Source organism: Penicillium soppii, assembly GCF_028829465.1.
Source record: "Penicillium soppii strain IBT 18220 chromosome Unknown utg000003l, whole genome shotgun sequence".
Taxonomy (NCBI): Eukaryota; Fungi; Ascomycota; class Eurotiomycetes; order Eurotiales; family Aspergillaceae; genus Penicillium; species Penicillium soppii.
Genome location: NW_026643233.1, coordinates 1,174,315 through 1,195,533, shown reverse-complemented (window position 1 = coordinate 1,195,533; position 21,219 = coordinate 1,174,315). Strand labels below are relative to the sequence as shown.

The window sequence follows — 21,219 nt, the reverse complement described above, 5'->3', positions numbered from 1 at the left end:
AGACGTTCGCTTTTGGTATCTTTTGGCTGATTTTTCACAGAGATTACCGAAAACCAAGAAAAAAATTGGACTGCAATAACAAAGGTGTAATTGTGGGGTTATGTTACTATATAAAGTTGGTATCTATAACTACAACGTTGTTATAACAACGAATGGCCCTGAGTGATCTACGTGCATGACACTAAAATCTAGCGGTTACAAGGGCTAGGATTACTTACTTCTTCACCTCTCAAACGGAGACCCCACTCAACTCCACGATGATGCCGATAGAACTCTGTGATTCGGGAGCTGCCTGCACTAATGCCAAATGGTTAACTTTCCTGCTCTCGGTTCTATATGCTCGTTGGTGCACTTCCCACAGGATAAACATGCCCACAGGACAAAAAAGCCACCAAAAAGGCTCGATCTTACCGTCTCCGCTAATCATACGTTGGATTTGATGGACTCATTCCCAGGTCAGGGCTGAGCGGTCCGCAACTCCCAAATCGGACAAATGTATGGTCAGTTAGGAAATGAAGCGCCTAGTACGTCCCCGAGCGCCAACCACTGGAATGATTCCGATCGACTGCCGATACTCCCCTCATTTTCTGACCCTCTCTTGGTTTTCGAATTTTTCTGTCCTACCGGAACGCGCCTGGCATCCTGGATCCACGGGCAGTGGCGCTGCCTCATATGTATATCGCATATAGATAGATAGCTTTGCGACTTGACCCCCGGTCTTATTTTTCTCTCATCATCCTCTCACAGTCAAGCCCCTCTGTCACGCTACTACATAGGATGTGATGAATTTGCAAACGAGTCATCTCATTCTCTTAGTAGCGGGTATTAAGCGTCACCCTTGAATCCAACTTTTATTATTTTATTTTTCCCGTCCCAACGGCTGCACCTTTTTGACACATTTCTGACATATATTCTTTTTTTTTCTTTTCTTTTTCCTCATATCCAATCTCACTCTTCACATTAATAGGGCTCAGATCGTCAAAATAGCTACCCTACTTTACTTCGGCCATACCCCTTGTCAGCCGCTAGTTCTCTCCATCGCTTCCCAAAAGTCCGGATGTGCCTTCATCTGCCCTAGAAGTCAATATTTCTTTGCCTTAGCTGGTATTCAGGGCTGTAGCCGATTGAGAACCTACCACGTTTTGCGTCGATCAGGTTAGTGATCCAATCATTTTCTTAAATATATCTTACCATTTTATTATTATTTGCTGGGGGTATGTCAATCTCAGGACTTTTGCCTGCTGATTTGTGCCCAACAGCAAGATCACCATATCAATTCCCCAACAAATGATTGCATGTACCGAAGAAGTGGTCGAATTGACGTGGAATAGGGGCTTGGTAATAGAACCAACACCCTCGAGGGCCGTCAAAGCAATGGCACCGCCAACATTTACTCCACTGCGTTTCGAGCCCTGCGCTTCAACAGCATCGTTTTTCCTATATGCCCAAGGATCGACGGTTTTATGCCTCCATCATGACACATTGGCAATTGAACGCAGATTCCAAAGCCACCGGGAAGAAATCGAGTTTATCTCAGTGGATAATGTTAGTGATCGGGGTGCGGGGAGATTCGCTGTCAGTTACGACGCAGGGAAAACGGCCATTGTTTGGGACATATTGAACGGAACCGAAATTGCTCGATTCACTTCAGGCGAAAGCCTGCGGATAGCTACATGGATGCGCAATGGCAATATTGCATTTGGTGAGATTACAATTTTGCTGACTCTTTAAGTGTTGTAATTAATGGCTGGTTGATATTTTAGGCAATGCCCAGGGCGAAGTAATCTTGTTCGAACCAAATGAATCAGACCATATTTCTGTGCGCACAATTTTCGACCCGATCACAGCTCTTGCTCCTGCTGCAGATAATCGCACTTTTGCAATTGGGTATGTTAAGGTGACACATTGAATGGCATGTCAGAGAAGCTAATAAGCATATGTCAGGTACCAAAATGGATCTATATTGATTGCTACTCTCTCTCCCCAGTTTCAATTTACTATTCTTCACACTTTACCCACTTCTCGTGAACCGTCCCCAATAATCTCCCTTGCATGGCACGCATCCTCATCGAAGCAGAAATCAGATATGCTAGCAACACAATCATCAAATGGAGATTTACGAGTTTGGAGTGTGGCAAAGCCTCCAGGGAAGGAGTCACCTCGTGTTATTAGGGTATTGAAACGTTCGGATTCGAATTTATCTGATCCGAAATGGATGGGATGGTCTAAGAACGGAAGGCTGGTACAATATTTGGATGGGTACATGGTATGTTCTAGGGCAAATGATCATTAACTGACATATTATATAGGGAAACATGGGCATGGGATGTTCGGACAAAGCACGTTACCTGCGAGCCAATTCCAACGATAAACGGCGTGCGAGGAATTGCAAACTATGGCTCTACAGCGACTTTATTCACACTCGGTCCTCAGAACTCAGTGCAGCAGTATGATGTGGACAAACCAGAAATGGTCGCAAATGTGCAACATCTTCCAGTTACTCCTCGACCTGACACAGCAGAAGGCAGTCGATCACGGAAAATTTCCCCGCGGCACTTACAAACTGCTCCTCATATTAGCGAAAAATCGAGCAGTGGTAGAAGCACGCCATTTGACCCAACCAGAATTGACAACATCCGGCAAGAGAAGACCATAAATAGCCCTGCTTCATCGAGAAGTCGAACAGAATCGGGCAGCTCGAAGGCCTCATCTGGGAAGTATGAAGAGGGGCGAATTCCGCCGCAAAATCATGATAGTCAGAGTGCAACTACATTTTCCATAACATCGGCTGGTCTGGACACACCACAGGCCTCTGCTTCTTTTGCTTACCCACCTTCCGTTTCAATCCCATCTGTCAGAAGCTCAAGGGCCGCATCACGATTGCGAAATGAGGTTCATCTTAGTCCAGCCGAGAAGAACGTTGTGGATCTTTTCCCATTTACCCGTGCTCGCTTGAACGACGTGCCCTACAAACAGCAACCATCCATGAACGAAGCCAGTCTTACATCTGATGATCTACGACGGCGGATGTTGAGCGTGGTCTTTGACTGGGATGGAAATATCGAAGATCTCATCACGGACGAACGTATGTGGTTCTCATTATGATCTTTTCCTAATATATATTGACAGTCACCGATTAGTGAGCCGCCACGCTGAAGGCAGTCAAAGCGCAATTCTCCTAACACAATGGCTTGGTGAGATAGATAGTGATGAAACGGCCTCTATGATCGGCCCTGGACAGGTAACGACATCGGACTGGATGATTCTTGCATTAAGTCAGATGAGTGGCCAAGCCCAGGCGAACAAGGTTGGACAGGCATTTGTGCAAAAGCTGCTTGAGATCGGAGACATACATACCTCTGCCGCTATTTTGCTCGGCCTCGGGGACATCAATGATGCAATTGAGGTCTACGTGTCTCGAAACCACTTCATGGAGGCTATACTGATGATATGTCTTTTTTTCCCGTCTGATTGGCAACGCCTGTCACATCTTGTTCGTCGTTGGGGGGAGCATGTTGTCACACATTCTCAAAAGCAGCTTGCGATTCGCTGTTTCATGTGCACCGGGGAGGAGCCATCCGAGCCATGGGCCTCCCCATCTGCCCAGCGAACAACTTTTGCGGATCAAACTAACGATTCAAATGCGAGGTTTCCGCCAACTCAGCGGAGGTCTCCATCCAGTCAGAAGATTAAGACGCCAACTTTGAAAGTGATTACTTCCTTCAATGACCAACCTAAGCTCGATGATCGCACACCAACAAACGCAATGGGAGTCACGCCAATTGCAGATTCCGCTCACCCTACATCTGCTTACCCTACCACGACTTTATCTCCAGGCGGCTTTGGATCATATAAATCGAATAACATTCAAAGTCTGAACCATGCAATGTCACGACCCAACCGCCGTCGTCTGCCTTCAATAGGAGAAACACCAGTGGATGTGCAACCTCCCATTTTCTCAAGGAAGTATTCTGACAATCGAAATGAGTACAATCAAAATGAGTACAGCTCAACTTCTGAGGCTGAAATGAGTGGGCAAGATTACAGTCAAGATGAAAAGGAGGACTACACCGGTCTCACTTTACCACCTGTGACACACAATCCGTACACTCCCCAAACTGCTTTCCGAGAAAAACCCACCAAAGGACTTCCCTCGCCGGCTGCCGGTGTGTTTGAGGCTCTCACAAACGATGACCACCGCAATGGATCCCGCGACCGAAAGCCAGATGGTCTTCAACTCGAATTATTGGAGGGTCAGCAAGAGCACCAGGGTCACTCAGATCTAATCCCTAGCGCCAAAAGCATCGCTTCAACAATCAACAGTTACTCATCGACCAGGAGCCCAAGTGTCAGTGGGCGAAGTATCGATCAATATATCAGTAGCTTAGACGAAGCAAATTATCATGCGCGGAAGTTACGTCCCGTTACCCCCGGCCGTGGAAGAAGAACCCCCACCTCTGAGGACAGAGCTGGAAAGAGTTCACGTATCCAGCACCAATCGCGTTCAGGGTCTCAGGGTGCTCGGGGTAGGAACGACCGTCGATATATCCAACCCGCGAAGCGCTCCCCTTCTTCGCCGGTTCCGATGTCTATGACACACGAAGAGCTAGCTCGATATGGCACTGCAGAACTTGAGAAGCCGATCGAGTCAAGCAACTCCAAGTCACGCACTAGAAGTTCAAGCAAGATGAGAAGGCCAGAATCCAGGAGCCGCCAGCGCTCTTCTAGTCGCCAAACAGCAAGCCGTGTTCCCATGGAAACACGCGATGCCTCGATTCGGGGCCGCAGCGATGAGAGACAACATCCCGGTGCTCGGTCACCTTCATCACCCCTTCCCATGTCACTTCCCATGACCCTCCCCACGGACGAATCCTCTCGGGATGTCAATAATCCTTTGAGACTTGTCGAGGGTAACCAAAAGAGATTGCGATCTCGCCACCGTAGTGCCAGTCGACGAGGCGTCGAGAGGGCCACAAGTACAAGAAGAGAAATGTCTCCTGAATCCAGACACAAACCATCGAAGAGTCTTTCTGTGATTCAGCCAGGGAGTTCGGCAGATTCATGGTCACAGAAACCAGAACCAGAGCGGTTGAGCAGCAAGGTCTTCGGTCAAGGAGACAGTTCTGATGCATTCTCCAATGGACAGCCAAGCTCAAGCGCCAGTTATTTCCATGACATCCTATCCCCAACAGTCTCGGTTATCAGCCTTGCAGAAACAAGGCGAAGAGAGTTTGCCGCGGCGGAACTGGAAGCCAGGAGATTGTCTCTTGCGCGCAAACAATCTTCACCGAACATTCCTTTCCCGGGTCAAGAAGCGCAGGGCATGGGTGAAAGTACCCCACCGTTTTCTAGTGGAAGTTTCGACTTCATAAGAGACCCATCGCGAAACATGTTTCCACAGAGCAAAACTCTTCCCAATTACCCCAGCAGCCCTGATTCGCGCCCCGGACTGCCTTCAAGATTCCCAGAAACTCCTCGTGCTATGCGCCATCCCAAGTATGGAAGCATGGGGCAAGATGAACAGCGACCTCCTTCTGTCCCGAATGTTCCCACAGACGACAGTCTTTTTCTTAGCAGTGCCCGCTATCAAAGCGATGCTGATAGAATCGGACGGTCCATGTCCGTCCCGGTACCAGAAGGGCAGCGACACGCCAATGCAATCACGCTGTCCCCCGATCTTCCCACGCATCCTCGATTTAATCCAGCCCTTCCTCGCAGTCGATCCAGTAGCCGAAATCGTAACATGGGTCACCGTCGTACCAGCTCAGGCGGCTATACTGGCTCTCCGAATCTCCAAGTGAGCATCGAAGAAACCATCGAGCATGCCATGCAGACAGGAGCTTCAGCACATTACGAGGACACTTCGCGTCCACCTATCATGCTTCCCGAGCTCCAGCACCTCAACAAACCTCCTCCTCCTCCCCCTCCCCCTCCGCTCCTTGCAACGCCTTTTTCGCACCGCGAGTCCTCCGCAACGATCGACATCGCCGTCGACAACAATGAGTTCGGTCGTCTTCTCCCTCGAGCCATGACCGCTGCTCCAGCCCTGAATGTTGGCAACGCAGACCGGCGTGCAGACCGGCGCAACTCAATCAACGAAAGCTTCTCGAACAAGCTGCGCAACTTGACTCGTATGCGCAGCAACAGTCGCAGCGTCGAGCCTGGGACGCAAAGCCGTGAGATCGAGATAGCTCCGTATGAGAGCTTGCAGCCGCATGTTGTTGGATCAGAATCCAACTACATTCTACCAAGTCAAAGCTACAATCCGCCAAATCCAAACTTTCTTTAGGGCCGGATAAGGGCTAGGAGAGCTTGTGACTGTGTTACTTCATTTTGCATACTTCTCTTTTTTTTAATCCATGTTCTGCACGATATCTTTCCTGTTCTGCTCTGATGTTTTTGTCATGAATTTGCAACGTCCAATCTCCACGCATTATGCCTTGCATCATGATTTTTTTTACTGCCCATTTTGCTTCACTCACCCCTACCCTGGGAATCATACCGTCTCGCTTCACTTTATTGATCATTGATATCTTTGCGTTTCATGTTAAACACCCTACATTCTGCGATCAACCCCCTCCCCAACTATTGTTACAACCCACAACTCGGAGTCAGTGGTTCTGAAACACTTCCTCTCTGTTAAATTTTCGAAACTGTAGAAGGCGAATTTTCTAATGGCGTCTTTGTTTTTGGCTCAATTTTTTTTGTATCGGGTCTGCCCTCCATACATAAACATATATGCCTGCGAAGGCTAATGACAACGTTTTCAATGGTTTTCGATGGTTTGATATTATTTTCTCAAATGCTAAAAATAAGTTTTAAAACTACAGTGGGGAGTGGTAGAAGATAGATTGACCTAACGTTTTCAAATCCGACAGTTCTGAAGGCATCACTCGGCTCAGACAGTTGATGCTAGCCGAGTAGATGCTCAAGATCCCCAGCGTCGGTTCCAAGATGATCGTTCGCTGCCAACATTTCGCTCCGCATCAATCATCTTATCAAAGTCCGCCTGTGCTTGATCCTTCTCACTTCGTGATTCGGATTCATGCCGTTCTTGGTCATTTCGGGAATCATTTCGGGAATATTCTGAATAGTTCAAATAAGGATTTTGTGATGGTTGAGAGACGCCATGTTGCTGAGGAGGTTGGGAGCGTCCTCCTGTATTTTGGCGTCTAATGCGGTCCCAAGCACTGCCGTTTGATGAACCGTCGATGTTGGTGTTCCGGTATTCAGGAGCCGTGGGACTTGCGTCATCTTCTTCCAAGAAATCTAGTGCCGATTTTTGTTCGCTCGCAGGTTGAGTTCCCCTGCCCCGTGCCCAGACTGGACCGCCGTTGGAAACAGGCTTGCGTGATTGATCAGGATTAGAATTGCTGCCAGACTGGGGTGTTTGCGAATTGTCATATTCCGAGTAGGAGTTTGGCGATGTGTATGAATCGTTGGGGTCCTGCTCGTAACTACCGCTGACATACCCTTCGGGCTGGCCAATCGCCTGTTTCATCTGGGTGCCAGTATCTTGCTCACCAGTGCGCGTAATTCGGAGACGCTCAGAAGCAGCCTGTAGCTTGCGTTTGCGTATATCTTCTGGATTTTGCTTGCCTGTTTCTTTGATGAATCTCTCCAGGCGCGGGTCGGCCAATGTACTTTTAGTTTCGACGAAGGCCGCATAAATGCTGGATACAATGCTACAAAAGCTGGTGGCGAAAATCATTCTGAACGTAGTCTGAAGAGCAACTTGCTTTAAAGAGGCCTGAGCAGTCGCTTGACGCATCGAATTCAAGATTGCCATTGGCGTTGGATTGCGCGGCCAGGCTGGCGACGAGCGTACATTAAAGTAGGTCCATGCACCTCCCATTAATGTGCCTATAGGTAGTCCGACTCGTGCGTGATAAAGCCCTCGTGATCCGTGTTCGACAATTGCGTCGAGTTCTTCTTGAGAAGGAGATCGTGCTGTCAACACGTAGTGGTTTTCCACTCGAGTTGTGATCATACCAGCAACTTTTCTCTTCCAGTTTGCGGTTCCAAGGAATCCAAAGTATAGCATGAACAAGCCTGGCTTCACGACTGTATCCGGTCTGAGTTGGAGCTTGTTGTATTTTGCGAGCGCGGGGTTGTGGCCGGGAAGAGTCTGGGGGGAGGCGTCTGTCGAGGAATTTCCATCGCTGTAAGGGCCTGCCCTTGGCGAGCCATCATCAGCGCTCATGGTGTAACAGGTAATCTCTTGTTGAGTAAGGTGAAAGCTCCGCCTTGCCAGATGCGAGTCCCGAGGTCCCAGCTCCTGATGACATCGTATGATGACTCATCACCATGCCTGGGAAATTAGGCAAACGATCCAACCGTGTAATTAGTAACTATTAGTAGGTCATGTAGTTATATGTTGTCTAGAAAGCCTGGTCATGCTCTTCAAGATGACTTTATTGTCCTATTTCCATAAAGCTTCTACTTTCCTTTTTGCTTTAGGACTCTTTTAACATTCTCTGAAATACCTACAAATTAGCTCACTTTAAATACTTGATATACACTCATATTGATAATTCAGAGGTGGGCAAGGTAAAAAAAGAAAAGCCTTAGTCAAGTACGTGGATGGTCTAGCAAAGTACCACGCTTTCTAGGCCTTTGATTGATACCTAGGTAGTGTCTTAATACAGACTTCTGGAAGAACCAGATCAATTTGCTACATCGGTTTAATTCTAATCGCCTAAACATAAAGCAATAACACGGCATCATGGTAGTAAGAAAAACCAATAATGGCTTATGATAAAGCATAACATTAGTGGACTAGAACCAGCTTCATTGCTTATCTTGCTGCTACAAGACTATGGATTTTTACCATTTCTCAATGTAAGGCCTCAAATCTAGCTCAAAGGCGAATGTAGTCCGCGGCTGCGTATGCAGATACCAATATGAGTCCGCAATCTTATAACGAGTGAGTAATTATGATCAATTAACGGGTAAAAATGGCATGACTTACAGCTTCAGGGCTCAATTTCGCATCCTCGTGCTCAAACACATACGCTTTGGTCCGAGGAATATCGATAACACCATCAATGATGGTATGGGCGACGTGGACACCCTGTGGTCCAAACTCACGAGCCAGTGACTGTGCCAATGCGCGTAATGCAAACTTTGCTGAGGCAAATGCAGCGAAGTTGGCTGAACCCTTTAGACTCGCAGTCGCGCCGGTGAAAATCAGAGTGGGTGGATATTCCGACAACTCGCGTCCTTGCAAAAGCAAAGGAATAGACCGCTGAGCAAAGTTAAACGCGCCTTGTCTAATTTTCAGACATTTGAAATCAGCAATCTTCACTCGGTCTTTTGCAATAGAGAACTTACGCTTGGGAGCCAAGTGCAGTAGAATAATCCGCTTCCGTTAGCTCGAGGAAAGGTTTTCGAACGAAGCCACCACCGGGGTTAAAGACAGCAGCAGCAACCTTGGAAGATGGATATTTCTCAGCAATCTTATCAAAGGCAGCGTTCACACTCTTCGAATCGGAAACATCGGCACTGATGCCAATGGCGTGGCCGCCGCTAGAATTGATTTCTTGGACAACTGCGTCATAATTGTTTGGGTTTCGAGCAAGTACTACAACAGAATATGACTTTGCAAACTTCCTAGCAATTGATGCACCCTGAATTATTCGTCAGCGGACTCCAACTAAACTTTATAGAATGCAGCAAGCGAGGCATGCAGGATGAAAACCATACCGTGCCAGGACCGACGCCTGCAATGATTGCGAGTGCCTTGGTTGCCATTGTTTATTTATGAGATAATGAAGGAAAATATTGTGATTTTCGAGTGGATGTGAGTGATATAAATACTACTATCGGCGTTGGAATCACGCCGAAGCTTAGAAATGCAATGGGGGATTGATCATCGCATCCGCAGATGATATCATCTGCAGATAATGAGATTGGTGTGTATCCCCGCAATTGTTGAAAAGGATATCGTGGAACATAATGAAGAGACTGACCTAATAATTAGCACAGATGAATAATCCTTTTATTGTATTCCCGACTTCGGAAATATACACATGGATGTATACTTCCATATTTCTGCCTCAGGCCGTTATCGATAAGATAACTAGTTAACAAAATTCCCAGCTTCAAATCTTCCAACTCTCCAACATCAAATCTAACCCACCAAAATGGCTGATGCAGACCCTTTACTGAGTGATTTGTGCTCCATATGGTATGTGGAATGGGTTTGAAAACATTGTTCACAACTCTGACTACTCCTGTTTTACAGCCATGTCAATCCCCCAAAATACCGATGTCCGCGCTGCTCAATACGCACCTGCTCTCTGCCCTGCACGCGGCGTCATAAGCTCTGGTCGCAATGCTCTGGGGTCCGCGATCCTGCTGCATACCTGAAGCGCAATGAGCTAGCCACTGCATCTGCGTTTGACCGCGATTTCAATTTCATCACTGGTATCGAGCGCACCCTCGAACGAGCGGAGAGAGAAGTCGACAACCGCGGTATCGAACTTGCACGGGGTGCTCAAGTAGATGACAACGGGGCTGAAGGCGAACAGGGTTCAGCTTGTGGGCGCAAGAGAAAGCACCTGAATCAGGGACTTGCCAAGGGCGAGGCTGGGTTTCTGCGTGGTGCTGAGGCTGGTGGTGTCAAGGTCATTCGGGCTCCAAAAGGAATGTCAAGAAACAAGCATAATGGATCGCGGTTGCACCCTAAGTAAGTTGCAGCTTTATCGCTTGCTGGGATTTTATGCTGACCGAATTTCCATTGCAGGCATAAGTGTCTTGCTTGGACGGTGGAGTGGATTACAGCCGATGGCCAGAAAACCATTCGAAATTCTGTTGTTGAGACATGCTCCGTAGCTGAAGCTTACGACCGATGCTGCCCACGTTCAAAAGACCAGGAGCCAGTTTCTGCGGCGGCTTACGACAAGTCAGAGAACAAGGATCGTTTAGATACCGCAAACAAGGATGCAGACAACGCCGCATATGCTGTGTCCCATGACCAGGCTGCAGGGGCAACCAAGGTGCCAGAAGCAAAGGCACCATATCCTTCCGCGCCACAATCGTCGGAAGCACTGGCACAGACATCCGCAGAAACATGCACCGAAGGGACTGATAAAATGCTAAACCAGAACATATCCCCCCACCGTGGTCTCTTCTTTTACATTCACCGTCCACGAACGACAACCAAAAAGCCAGTACTGGCTCCTCTCTTGCAATCTGCAACCTTGAAAAGCATCCTTCGCAACCGGACCGTACTCGAGTTTCCTACAATCTACGCACTCCCAGACCCGGCTGAAACACTACTTGCAGATCGAGAAAACTCACCATTTATTCTGGAAGAAGAGTATCTTCGAACAGCTGGACCGGAAGAAATGCAACAGTCTTCTGCGGCAAGCGATGATGAGAACGTCATAGCTGAAACTCAAACATTCCCCGACTCTTCAATCAATCTTCAAAATGTTGACGAGAGTAAAGTCTTGGAGGTGTTGAAACAGGACCTATTTGAACCGGTGCCGGACACTGGCTCTGTGGAATGATCTATATGAGAAGAAATATCGACATATGATGTTCAATTGAACACACCAAAGCAATGTACGATAATTTGATGTATAATATTCACTTGCAGGACTGTTCCATTGAATCTGCACATTGAGGCAAATGTTCTTTTTAGTACACAAACCCGCTATTTCACAGGGAAAGCGCAGTCGGTGCGACTTCCCGTCAAGTTTCCCATCGCTTGAGGTTCAATCCACTTCCCTCTGGATCATCTTTGGAACGTTGAGATTTTATTCAGAACACGGTCAACTATGAGAGTCGACATTTCATCCTTCGGGATCGCTGTGATCTACCTCAGCGTAGTTGTCTCCTCAATCTCGGTTGATAAAACAACACCGCTAAGACCGACCAAGAAACGTCCACGTGGATGCGATTGCTACACTGTCTCCGGGCCTGATCCCGGATATTTCCAGCACTACAAAATGTGGGACTTTCGGGCTGTCGATTTGAATAAGCATGCCCATCTCAATCTATCAGAACCCATGGAGGATGTCGGCGACGAATGGGATGATTACGACGATTGGAGTGATAGCGACGAAGCCAAGAACCAAGAAGAGGACTACGTGTCATCGGGAGCCCATGGCACACAATACCCTGACCCATCCTCATTGGTTTTCTTCAAAACCTCCTTCGAGAGAGACTGGAGCAGTCAAGCATGGGAACGCCCAGGCACACCTAAAGCCCCGGTGCTCATGATCAACTCGAAGAACAACATCTTTTTCACAAGAGACTATGAGCAAGACGATCCCCAGGCAACGTATCTTGTTCTACGTACCACCCGCCACGAAGACTACACATCCACAGCGGAGATAGAAACTCGTCTGCGTAACATCTACCGTTGTTCGCTACGTGTCCGGCTTCGTTTATTACCTGCCGACTTTGTCATGGCGCAACCACCTGAACGGAGAGAATGGTCGCCTCAGGCTCCTCAGCAGCATGCCACCGGAAATCTGAACAATGGGACACTTAGTAATAATCGAGCGATTCCGCTCCATGAGGGCCTCCCGCCGCCCGGAGCTTGTGCCGGGATTTTCACCTACCATAACCGAACATCTGAATCAGACATCGAGATCCTCACGCGGGACCCATCACATCGTGTCCACTACGCCAACCAGCCAGATTATGATTTCGAAAATGATCGAGTGATCCCCGGTGCGAGTACGATAGCTGATTTGCCTATCCCATGGACAAGATGGGCCACTCATCGCCTGGACTGGCTCTCGGATATTTCGCGGTGGTTCCTGAACGATCAAATTCTGGATGCTAAAACCTATCGGGTGCCAAGCTTACAGAGCATGATTGTTCTCAATCTTTGGAGTGACGGTGGACTGTGGACGGGCGACATGAAAATTGGCGAGAGTATTTACATGGGTATTGAGTACATCGAACTAATCTACAATCGGTCCTCGGATGCTTCCAAGTTTGCCAATGTGCCTGCTTCACAAAAGCATGGTGGCCAGCAAAATCCACACCCACCAAAAGGCACCACCATCAACAACGACAACTCGTCTATCCCTGACTGGCAGCAGGACAAGTGCAAGTCGGGTAGAGATGGGCGCGAGTGTAGGAAACAGAAGTTCTTGAACAGAAATCAAACTGAATTCTGCCAAAGACCCTGCAACATTGATGAGGTTTGATGTGGACTTCCTGGCCGAAGTTTCCTTTCTTTCTTTATTCTTATCAACTGGTTATTCTTTTATTTGTCTTTTGAAAGACTTTTGGCTATGCACGACTATTCTGTATGCTAAGTCCTGCACATATTGAATGAATGAAGTCATATAACCTCGATGCTATACAATATACATGCATGTATGTATTTATAGTTACTTGTTGAGAAAATAGACTCAAAGCCTGGACCCGATTCGCGGGGGGATAAGTGGGCCTGCGCCTTGGCTTCCTAAGAAGGTTTAGTCCAGGATGTATGAATTCAGATACAGATTTTCAGCTTGACAATCAGTTTCGGTCAACATCTTGCCATGTCGGAAGTAGTAGATCATGCCTCTGATTCATGTTGGACATGCCGTCGTCGTCGTGTGAAGTGTGATCGACTACTCCCTATATGCCACAAATGTTTAAACTCAGGGCACACCTGTCAAGGTTACGCCACCGAAAAACCCTTAAGATGGACCAATAGCGTGGCTAGTCGAGGTAAATTGATGGGCAAAACTGTGCCAAACGTTCACAATGGTCTATCGATTGGGAGGTTTCTTGTTGATCCCGCAGTTCAGGACCTTTCTCCAACCAAGCGAAGCTACATAACCTATTGTAAGCACTATTCATGCGCTGGATCGACATATCTTGGTGTACTAAAATTGCATTTAGTTGATCAACATTGCTCTGCAGAGAGTACGCTGTTCCAAACTATGCCAACAAACCCGTTCAAGGAATTCATGCGTCTGATTCCAGCAAGTGCCGGGCTTCTTCATACCATAATTTCGGTTGCCGCTTTGCACAAAGCCCAACGACAACATACATTACCTGACATCGACTCCTCTATTACTCCTCAACAAAAGTTCTTGACAGTATCTGCACCTATTCCCGAGTTCTACGATGCATTATTATACAAACAGCAAGCATTGTACCACCTCCGAAAGGAATTCTTGGACCCCAATGTCTGCAATCACGACGGAGCAATTGCTTCTATGTTAGTGTTTATCTGGCTTGAGCTCATGGATTCTGGACGAGATTCATGGAAATATCACCTAACTGCTCTGAGGGGAATTGTTCAAGCAGCCCTTGTCCCAACAGCAAACAGCGATGCAGGCTTCACGTCTACATATTGGAGCGGCTGTGAGTATTTTGAAATGATTTTCGCCAAGTACGTTTCCTTGTATTCTCACAGGCTCTACAATCTACGACAAAAACTTTGCTAACCAATCAGTTACGAAATTCTGGGCTCAACATTCGTCAAGCCTTCACAGCCATATCAGCCATTATTCACCACAATGTCAACGATGGATATCTTGAAGCTCTGTGAGTCCCAGACATGGGTTGGCTGTCCCGCAGAGCTTCTCCACTTGATATCACTGGTCAACACCATTCCTGAAAGTGACGAGCACTGCATTACGTTGAAGTCATATGTCGCTTCCCAACTACGGAGTTTCTCGCCTCATAGATGGTCAATTGCAAACTCCAATATTTCGCATATGATGCCCCGGTTTCACTTTGCCTGTGTCTATAAAGAGGCTATTGCTATCTATGTTTCTCAAGTTACGGCTAGGTGGACTGCAGAGCAATTTTCCGCGGTTTATGTGAAGACTCTGCTTGATTCAACTATTCAACATCTTTGCTCTATCAATCCCGGGGATCCCTTCTTCAAAGCGCTGGTGTGGCCTGCCTTTGTCATTGGTGCCGAGGCCAGGAATGAAGACCAAAGAAAAGCCATCTTGGAGGTTACTGGGCATTTGTGGACAGCCTGGAGAGCTGGCAATGTGCGAAATGCAGTACATGTGTTGAAAGAAATCTGGGCGCGGGGAGATCGTGAGAATTGGTCCACGCCGTGGATAGAATACCTATATGAATGGGGCGAGGATTGGATGTTTGTTTAATGTCACAGACATACATTTATTTCACTAATAAATCGATTATAAACAATCTTGGAATAGAACCCAGAACTCAACCAAGCTACGATAAATAGGTAAAGAAAACCTCCATATCCTCGACGTGGCGATATGCAGTGATCAGATAAATGGTCAATCAAATGAGTTGAAAATAGAGCATACGCAATACATTAGAATAAAAGTACATTGCTCCCATGTAAGCCCCAGTCGAGAAAGCTCAGGATACCGGCCAATGAAAAGAAACGCCTAAAGAAATGCACAAAAACACCAAAGATATGAGACCAGTCCGCTAGGAGGCTCTTCTTTGCATTAATAGAGTCGCCATCGTTGTGAAACTGTGGGGTATCATTCAAATTCATTGAAAACATCATGTAGAAACAGTGTACCAAGATAGAAGTTATGGCTCCGGTTTCTTCTTTTTTGGTCTTGTGTGTTCGCTTTGCGCGCCAAAATAAAACAATGAGGAATGGTGACCGAGAACGCCGTGATCATGACGATTGATGTGAGTAAAGGTGGATAGGATGCATGAGGTATGCGGGACAAACAAAGGTATGCGACTGGTGCTAATGTCCCATTGCGCCATTGCAACGAGGCGGATAGAAGAGAGACATGTTCCCAGAGCCACAGCGCAAATCGAGAGATGAAGGAGGTGTTGATGATTTTGAATAAATGGTTTTTTTTTCGTATTGATTCAAAGCAGCAATGTACCTGCTTTGTCCTGTGGGATGAAATCGCCACTAAGACCGCCATTCATGAGCTCGGCGACAATCTTCCGGCGAAGAAGCGGAGTCTGACCCGGGCCAAAGGCTGTTGGCTCAATGCCAATGGCGATTGCTTTGGCATTTGTGAGGAGAAACACTCCACAGTCGCTTCCATTGTCTTGTTGCGAGGAAACAGAAGTAAGCACGGTCCACTCTTTCTCGTTGTATTTCGGCCCAAGTTCCCCGCGGAGCCATTCTTTGATAGTCTTCACTTGGCGAGCGCCACGGGCGCCCAAGGAGTCAAAGTACTCAATGGTACGATCTACTGGCCGAACAAGCATGAGAGTCCAATGACTCGCCTCGTGAACAGGTACGAATACCGTATCAACATTGAGTAGGCCTTCGCCACCGATCTTAGCTCGGCTCGCCCACCGCCGCACGCCCTGGTATCCTTTATCACGGAGAGTCGAATAGAAAAAGGTGTTGAAGGAATGGAAGCGCGGCCGCTCATTGGGTCCAAGATTTCCATTCGATTGCCGAAGGTAGTGAATGATCAACATAAGGTAGGAATTGATTATTTCATCATTGAGCCAGGCCCCCGGACGAACACAAGTCGCAATATCTCGCTGGTACATATCATCTCCGGATAATGATGTGGCAACGACCTGGTTATTCTTGCTTTGCATGGCGTTTTGAACCCTTGCAAGCCATTCAGGTGAAAGCATGCGTACAGGCTGACCGCGCGGGACCACTCGAGATGGACGTTGACCGTCAAGCTCTCGAGCTAGTCTTTCCTTCTCTCGCTTCTCAAATGCTGGTGCATACCACGATGCGAGGCGGTTGGGTGGAATTGGCTTCGGGATGGGATCGAACAATCGTACAGCGGATACGGGCCCATGGGCAGTTCTTGCGAATTCTTGCGCTTGTTGCACCCACGGGTCGTCAATATCCATGCGATCATCTTGAAGACGCACAGAGGCTTTGGCTGGACTGAGCGATGGACTGCGCTTCTTGGGGGTCGGAGGAATTGGGGGACGTGACGGCCATCTGGGATGAAGATGTATACCAAGTTCCGTAAGAAGTGCAGGTTGTGCGCGAATATCTATATCCATGGGTTCCCACTCTTGAAGCAGAGTATCTGCTTGCTCGGTGGTTGCGCCATAAGGATCGATGGGCTTGAGGCTAGGGGACTCGGGAGGAGTTGATGGATAAGCTCCTGGGATTGGTAACTGGGAGTAATCTGTTTCTGGCCCGTAAGTAAGTATGCGCGACCGAGATTTGCGAATGGTTGGCCCATACCATCATGGACGTCAATGGGAAGCTTTGGAGGGCCGAAGGTATTTGAGATCTGGGGGGACGGCTTTGTGGGTTTAGAGGAAGAGGCGCTTCCCTTGTACCGAGGCCAACGAAAGAACCCCATGTTGACGCGACGCTGAGAAAATCTCCAGGTGGGAGCAAAAGATTCGGTGGGAGCGATCTACTCGTCCGATGACGCGCTTCAAACAAAGTGGGTGGCGGCAGGTAAACGGATGTTGAGGGTGTGATAATAGGAAAAAGAGCGTGTCAAGAACAAGGACAATTCAGAACCCATCCTTGATCATGACAGGATCTAGCTATCCGGGAACTCAAGATTGAATGATTGATCAAATCAAAAGTAGAAAGGTGATGTTTCCAACTCCTCGGCTCCAGGGCTACGCGATCGCTTACTAACCCAGAACTTCCCAGCCCATCTAATTTTTTGGTCTATACTACTCCGTACATATTTGGTTAATATGATTTCTTTGGAGGGAAAACAAAATTTGGAAGATTCTTTCTTTAATTTTTGTTTGTGAGATTCTCGGTGATTCAACTGATTCGTGCTTTGGTTTTCCATAGCTATAACCAGCCATCGCGTGAAACAACCTTTTAAAACAAAGAAAAGGCTTGATGAACAGAAGACATTGCTTTGGTGCTCTAGATAAACTTTTACATGCTCGATTTTTATGAGACTTTTGGCTTTCGCCATTCATTATTTTCCGTTTAGCAGTCATTGTGGACGGCCCTGCACTCTGTAAATGACGGTGTAGCAGACCGAGGATACACATATTGATACCGCTTTCAATGCTTATGTACATGGATAACGTAAATGATGTCACAGAGGTGACTTGTTTCAGACAGCCCGCTGAGTTGGAAGCAGGCGGAATGTGTTGGGATGATGAAAGAAAGGCAAGAGGTGAGTCGGAGGTGTATCAATATACTCATACGCCACGAGGGACTCCAAGGCCAATGAAGTCAAACAAAAGGGGTGCGACTTCGATAACAATCCACGGGATACCTATGTTGAAATCAACAAATGTTGTCATGTGAAAAAACAAATAGGGCGAGCGCATACCAGCATAGACAACCAGCTTGGTCACAACCTCGACGTCGTACCGCACGCGAGGTTTCTTGATCTGAGAGAAAACTTCTTTCTCATCCCGCTTCCCAGCCTCAAAGTCAAGGGAGGGAAAGGGCGTTGTTGGCTCGTTGGAGTTGACTTCCAAGGCAGACGAACTGGGACTACCTCTTCCCATCATGCCTTCGTATTCATCAAGTGTTGTGTTTTTCCTGAACAACCCAGAAGTTCCGTTGGGCTTGTTCTCGCCTTCTGCAACTGGAGAGGCGCGATTGCCTCCGGATTGGCTTTCGCGCCGGCGCTTCTCTCGATACGCCAGGGTCTCATACGCATCAGCTTCTGATTGTGGGCCCACGGAAATGGCTCGACGGCGGGGGTGGCGCATTGTGGCCATGATGTTGGGGATATCAGAGAAGTTGGGGAGGACGTCGTGGTCCTTCAAGTTAGTTGGAACAGTGGTGTATTTCCTGATCGAGTTAGATTTATCGCCGCACTCTACCAAAGGCTCAAAACTTACGAAGCAGTAGTGAAAAAGCGTCGGGGCAAAAGAAGACCAAGCTTCTCCAGGGTCCGGAAAATAGGTGGTAGAATGCGCAGGAGAGCCGGTTTCATCACAGTTCTCCATGCGAAGATACACAACACACCCAAGACCAAGCGTATGACCGTTTTGATCCATCCTATTGTCTCGAGGTCATAGGGAATCGATCCAGCGGGGTATCCATCCCAAATATCAGCAAAATGCCATGAAGAGACATCGACGCCCAGCATGACTCCAGCGAACGCGACACTATCGTCGAAACATGGGCAGTCATCGGCTGGCTCAGGATGAACCCGTACAAGGGTTATGATCAGTATCGCAAGTAGGGAAATATCTTTCGGTGAAGCGGAAATGATGAACTCCTCAATGGCAGGTCCATATTTAAACTGCACGAGGCCGATTGCCGCGCCCATCGCACATCCAACGGTGCAGTCCAACATTCCATGCATTCCACAATACAGTCGACCCAACACGATTGATACAACATAGATGTAGGTGACAGCTTGGAGAAGGAGCGTGACCTGCGCACTGAGAGTCGACTCGGGTGAGCTGAGCAAAGCCAAAGCATATACGGCAACTGAGACCGCATTTGTGGAGTGCGTCGAAGGAAATCCATATTCGAGTGCTGCAGATCCGGACATGGTGATGCGCTGGAGCGGCGGAGAGAGAGGCCGGGGGAGACATAGCAAGTCCTTTAGGAAACCACTCCAAAAGACGCCCGAAGCCAAAATGTGTACCAATCTGCGCGCAATTGCTGTCAGCCACAAACTGCGACTCCCAATTCCATTTCAAAAAAGAACACATACGCACGACCCATGCTCGGAGAACCGCACCAGAAGAGGAAAGGCAAGAAGACCATGAAGAAAGTATGAGTGCCGAGGTTCGCGGTGAAAGCAAAGTAAGAATCGAGAGTTGGTGTGCGCACTTTCTCCTGCACCCAAGCTAGGTACGGGGTTTCATATCGAATCAATGGGATGAGCTTTTGTCGGGGCCAATACCGCCAGAGGGGCAATCGATTCGAGTCTATGTCGCGAACGCGCGGTGGTCAGCGGACATGCAGAGAATAAGCCACGAATAACCAAGCAGGGACAAGACAAGTCGCATACAATGATTCAAGCTCTTCAAGCCAGCATCGGGCTGGTCCGTTTTGCTCAAGCCCATCGTGTAGTGTTATCGATCCAGACTGTGCCGCAATCGGATTTATTCCATAGATAGACAGGCCGCTGCCTGCCGATCAGTTTGAGGAGTTGAATTTTATAGGTTTCAGAACATAAGGAGCGAATGAAAGTTGGATTGCATAAGGGAATGATATAAGTTCAAAAATGGCCATTCAAAGTTGACGAGATCATCCGCGGTTCAGACCCCTGATGCCTGGGGCCGGAATACAGATCTTAGTCAGCACACCGCCAGGACTACCCAGGCCATCAAATCAAAAACGTTCTATATAGATGCCAATGACTACACATAGGCGAGACTACTATAGTTAGATTAGACCAATGAGAAGTTTGAGTTTCGATACAATGAGTGCAGTGGCCTGTTTTTTCCACAGAGAGGTTATAAATAGGAAATCAGTCGGCGACATGCTGGGCTGCTTTCATACTATGATAAAGGTATAACATGTTCTATAGTTGCTTACTCTTTACTTAATGTTCGATGTCTAGCTAAATATATCACCCAACCGATGTCCTATGGGCAGAGAGAAGTACCTAAATGGCAAAAATGTGGGACATACCTAGGTATATAGAGGCAGACATTATAGCACACTGAATGCTTAATGCTGATGTTGATACTAAAGGCTATAGGGGATCTAAAACAATCACCAATGTACACAATGAACCCATTGCATTGTAAATATCCCTATCAGCATATGATAAAACCTACTAATATGAAATTGGCTAAGCACTTCCCCATTCCTCTCCCGAGGTCGTAATAATGTGATCTGGCGCGGCGTGAGAAGCAAACAGACAAAGGTCTCCCATATGCCCTCACTCAGGTGCTAGATGCTTTGGTGTGTTATAATAGGATGGATTCACTTTGAACTAGGGCTTAGCACGAGATATCGGCGTTGTCCGGTAATCTCCACAGATCTTTTTAGCGATAAAAATGGGGAATCATGGAAAAGGGCCCATAGCTGATAATACATGACACGCAGGATTAGTGCAGCCAAAGCCGCCGTTTTATATATACAACGTATATTTGCTTTTCACCGCTGAATTCCCAACTATGCATGGTGTGTAAGTCTAGGCAAATTTCAAAACGTTCCAACAACACTCAAAGACAACCTTATAGACCTTGAGATGTAAAAAACAGAAAAAGAACAACCAAAAAAAGAGGAGGAATACGCCGATCTACAATCACATGATATTTCCGTATGCGGTAAACTGTGTACAAAGTCGATCCGGCTCTGGCGAGCTGAACGGTGGAGTAGAGTAATATTTTAGCGGAGGGGAAAATGGACCAAGAAAAGAAACAGGATCGAAATAGCCGCTATCAGGGCGAAACTGACAGGAT

General features: G+C 47.5%; 8 protein-coding genes across 8 annotated transcripts; 4 read left to right on the top strand and 4 right to left on the bottom strand.

Annotated features, from left to right (window-relative positions):
* Positions 1-1,287: 1,287 nt before the first annotated feature.
* On the top strand, positions 1,288-6,289 carry N7529_002577 (WD40 repeat domain-containing protein; the record flags this gene model as incomplete). The annotated part of the gene is made up of 5 exons (XM_057238105.1): positions 1,288-1,702; positions 1,764-1,887; positions 1,945-2,259; positions 2,310-3,085; positions 3,141-6,289. The coding sequence occupies 5 exons, from the start codon at positions 1,288-1,290 to the stop codon at positions 6,287-6,289; spliced, it is 4,779 nt and encodes a 1,592-aa protein (XP_057100716.1).
* Positions 6,290-6,928: 639 nt separating this feature from the next.
* N7529_002576 (putative endo-1,3(4)-beta-glucanase) lies at positions 6,929-8,203 on the bottom strand (the record flags this gene model as incomplete). Its single annotated transcript, XM_057238104.1, has 1 exon — positions 6,929-8,203. One exon carries the CDS (start codon positions 8,201-8,203, stop codon positions 6,929-6,931), a length of 1,275 nt encoding a protein of 424 aa, XP_057100715.1.
* A 623-nt stretch (positions 8,204-8,826) lies between these two features.
* On the bottom strand, positions 8,827-9,753 carry N7529_002575 (oxidoreductase, short chain dehydrogenase/reductase family; the record flags this gene model as incomplete). The annotated part of the gene is made up of 4 exons (XM_057238103.1): positions 8,827-8,916; positions 8,972-9,272; positions 9,334-9,629; positions 9,706-9,753. The coding sequence occupies 4 exons, from the start codon at positions 9,751-9,753 to the stop codon at positions 8,827-8,829; spliced, it is 735 nt and encodes a 244-aa protein (XP_057100714.1).
* A 392-nt stretch (positions 9,754-10,145) lies between these two features.
* N7529_002574 (zinc finger HIT domain-containing protein) lies at positions 10,146-11,516 on the top strand (the record flags this gene model as incomplete). Its single annotated transcript, XM_057238102.1, has 3 exons — positions 10,146-10,189; positions 10,247-10,690; positions 10,748-11,516. 3 exons carry the CDS (start codon positions 10,146-10,148, stop codon positions 11,514-11,516), a joined length of 1,257 nt encoding a protein of 418 aa, XP_057100713.1.
* A 270-nt stretch (positions 11,517-11,786) lies between these two features.
* N7529_002573 (glycoside hydrolase family 16 protein) lies at positions 11,787-13,172 on the top strand (the record flags this gene model as incomplete). The annotated part of the gene is made up of 1 exon (XM_057238101.1): positions 11,787-13,172. The coding sequence occupies one exon, from the start codon at positions 11,787-11,789 to the stop codon at positions 13,170-13,172; it is 1,386 nt and encodes a 461-aa protein (XP_057100712.1).
* A 726-nt stretch (positions 13,173-13,898) lies between these two features.
* Positions 13,899-15,083, top strand: N7529_002572 (uncharacterized protein; the record flags this gene model as incomplete). The annotated part of the gene is made up of 2 exons (XM_057238100.1): positions 13,899-14,353; positions 14,417-15,083. The coding sequence occupies 2 exons, from the start codon at positions 13,899-13,901 to the stop codon at positions 15,081-15,083; spliced, it is 1,122 nt and encodes a 373-aa protein (XP_057100711.1).
* Positions 15,084-15,786: 703 nt separating this feature from the next.
* On the bottom strand, positions 15,787-17,216 carry N7529_002571 (SUMO protease ULP1; the record flags this gene model as incomplete). The annotated part of the gene is made up of 2 exons (XM_057238099.1): positions 15,787-17,042; positions 17,096-17,216. 2 exons carry the CDS (start codon positions 17,214-17,216, stop codon positions 15,787-15,789), a joined length of 1,377 nt encoding a protein of 458 aa, XP_057100710.1.
* Positions 17,217-18,033: 817 nt separating this feature from the next.
* N7529_002570 (phosphatase PAP2 family protein) lies at positions 18,034-19,869 on the bottom strand (the record flags this gene model as incomplete). The annotated part of the gene is made up of 5 exons (XM_057238098.1): positions 18,034-18,110; positions 18,168-18,637; positions 18,688-19,449; positions 19,515-19,731; positions 19,815-19,869. 5 exons carry the CDS (start codon positions 19,867-19,869, stop codon positions 18,034-18,036), a joined length of 1,581 nt encoding a protein of 526 aa, XP_057100709.1.
* Positions 19,870-21,219: the final 1,350 nt, after the last annotated feature.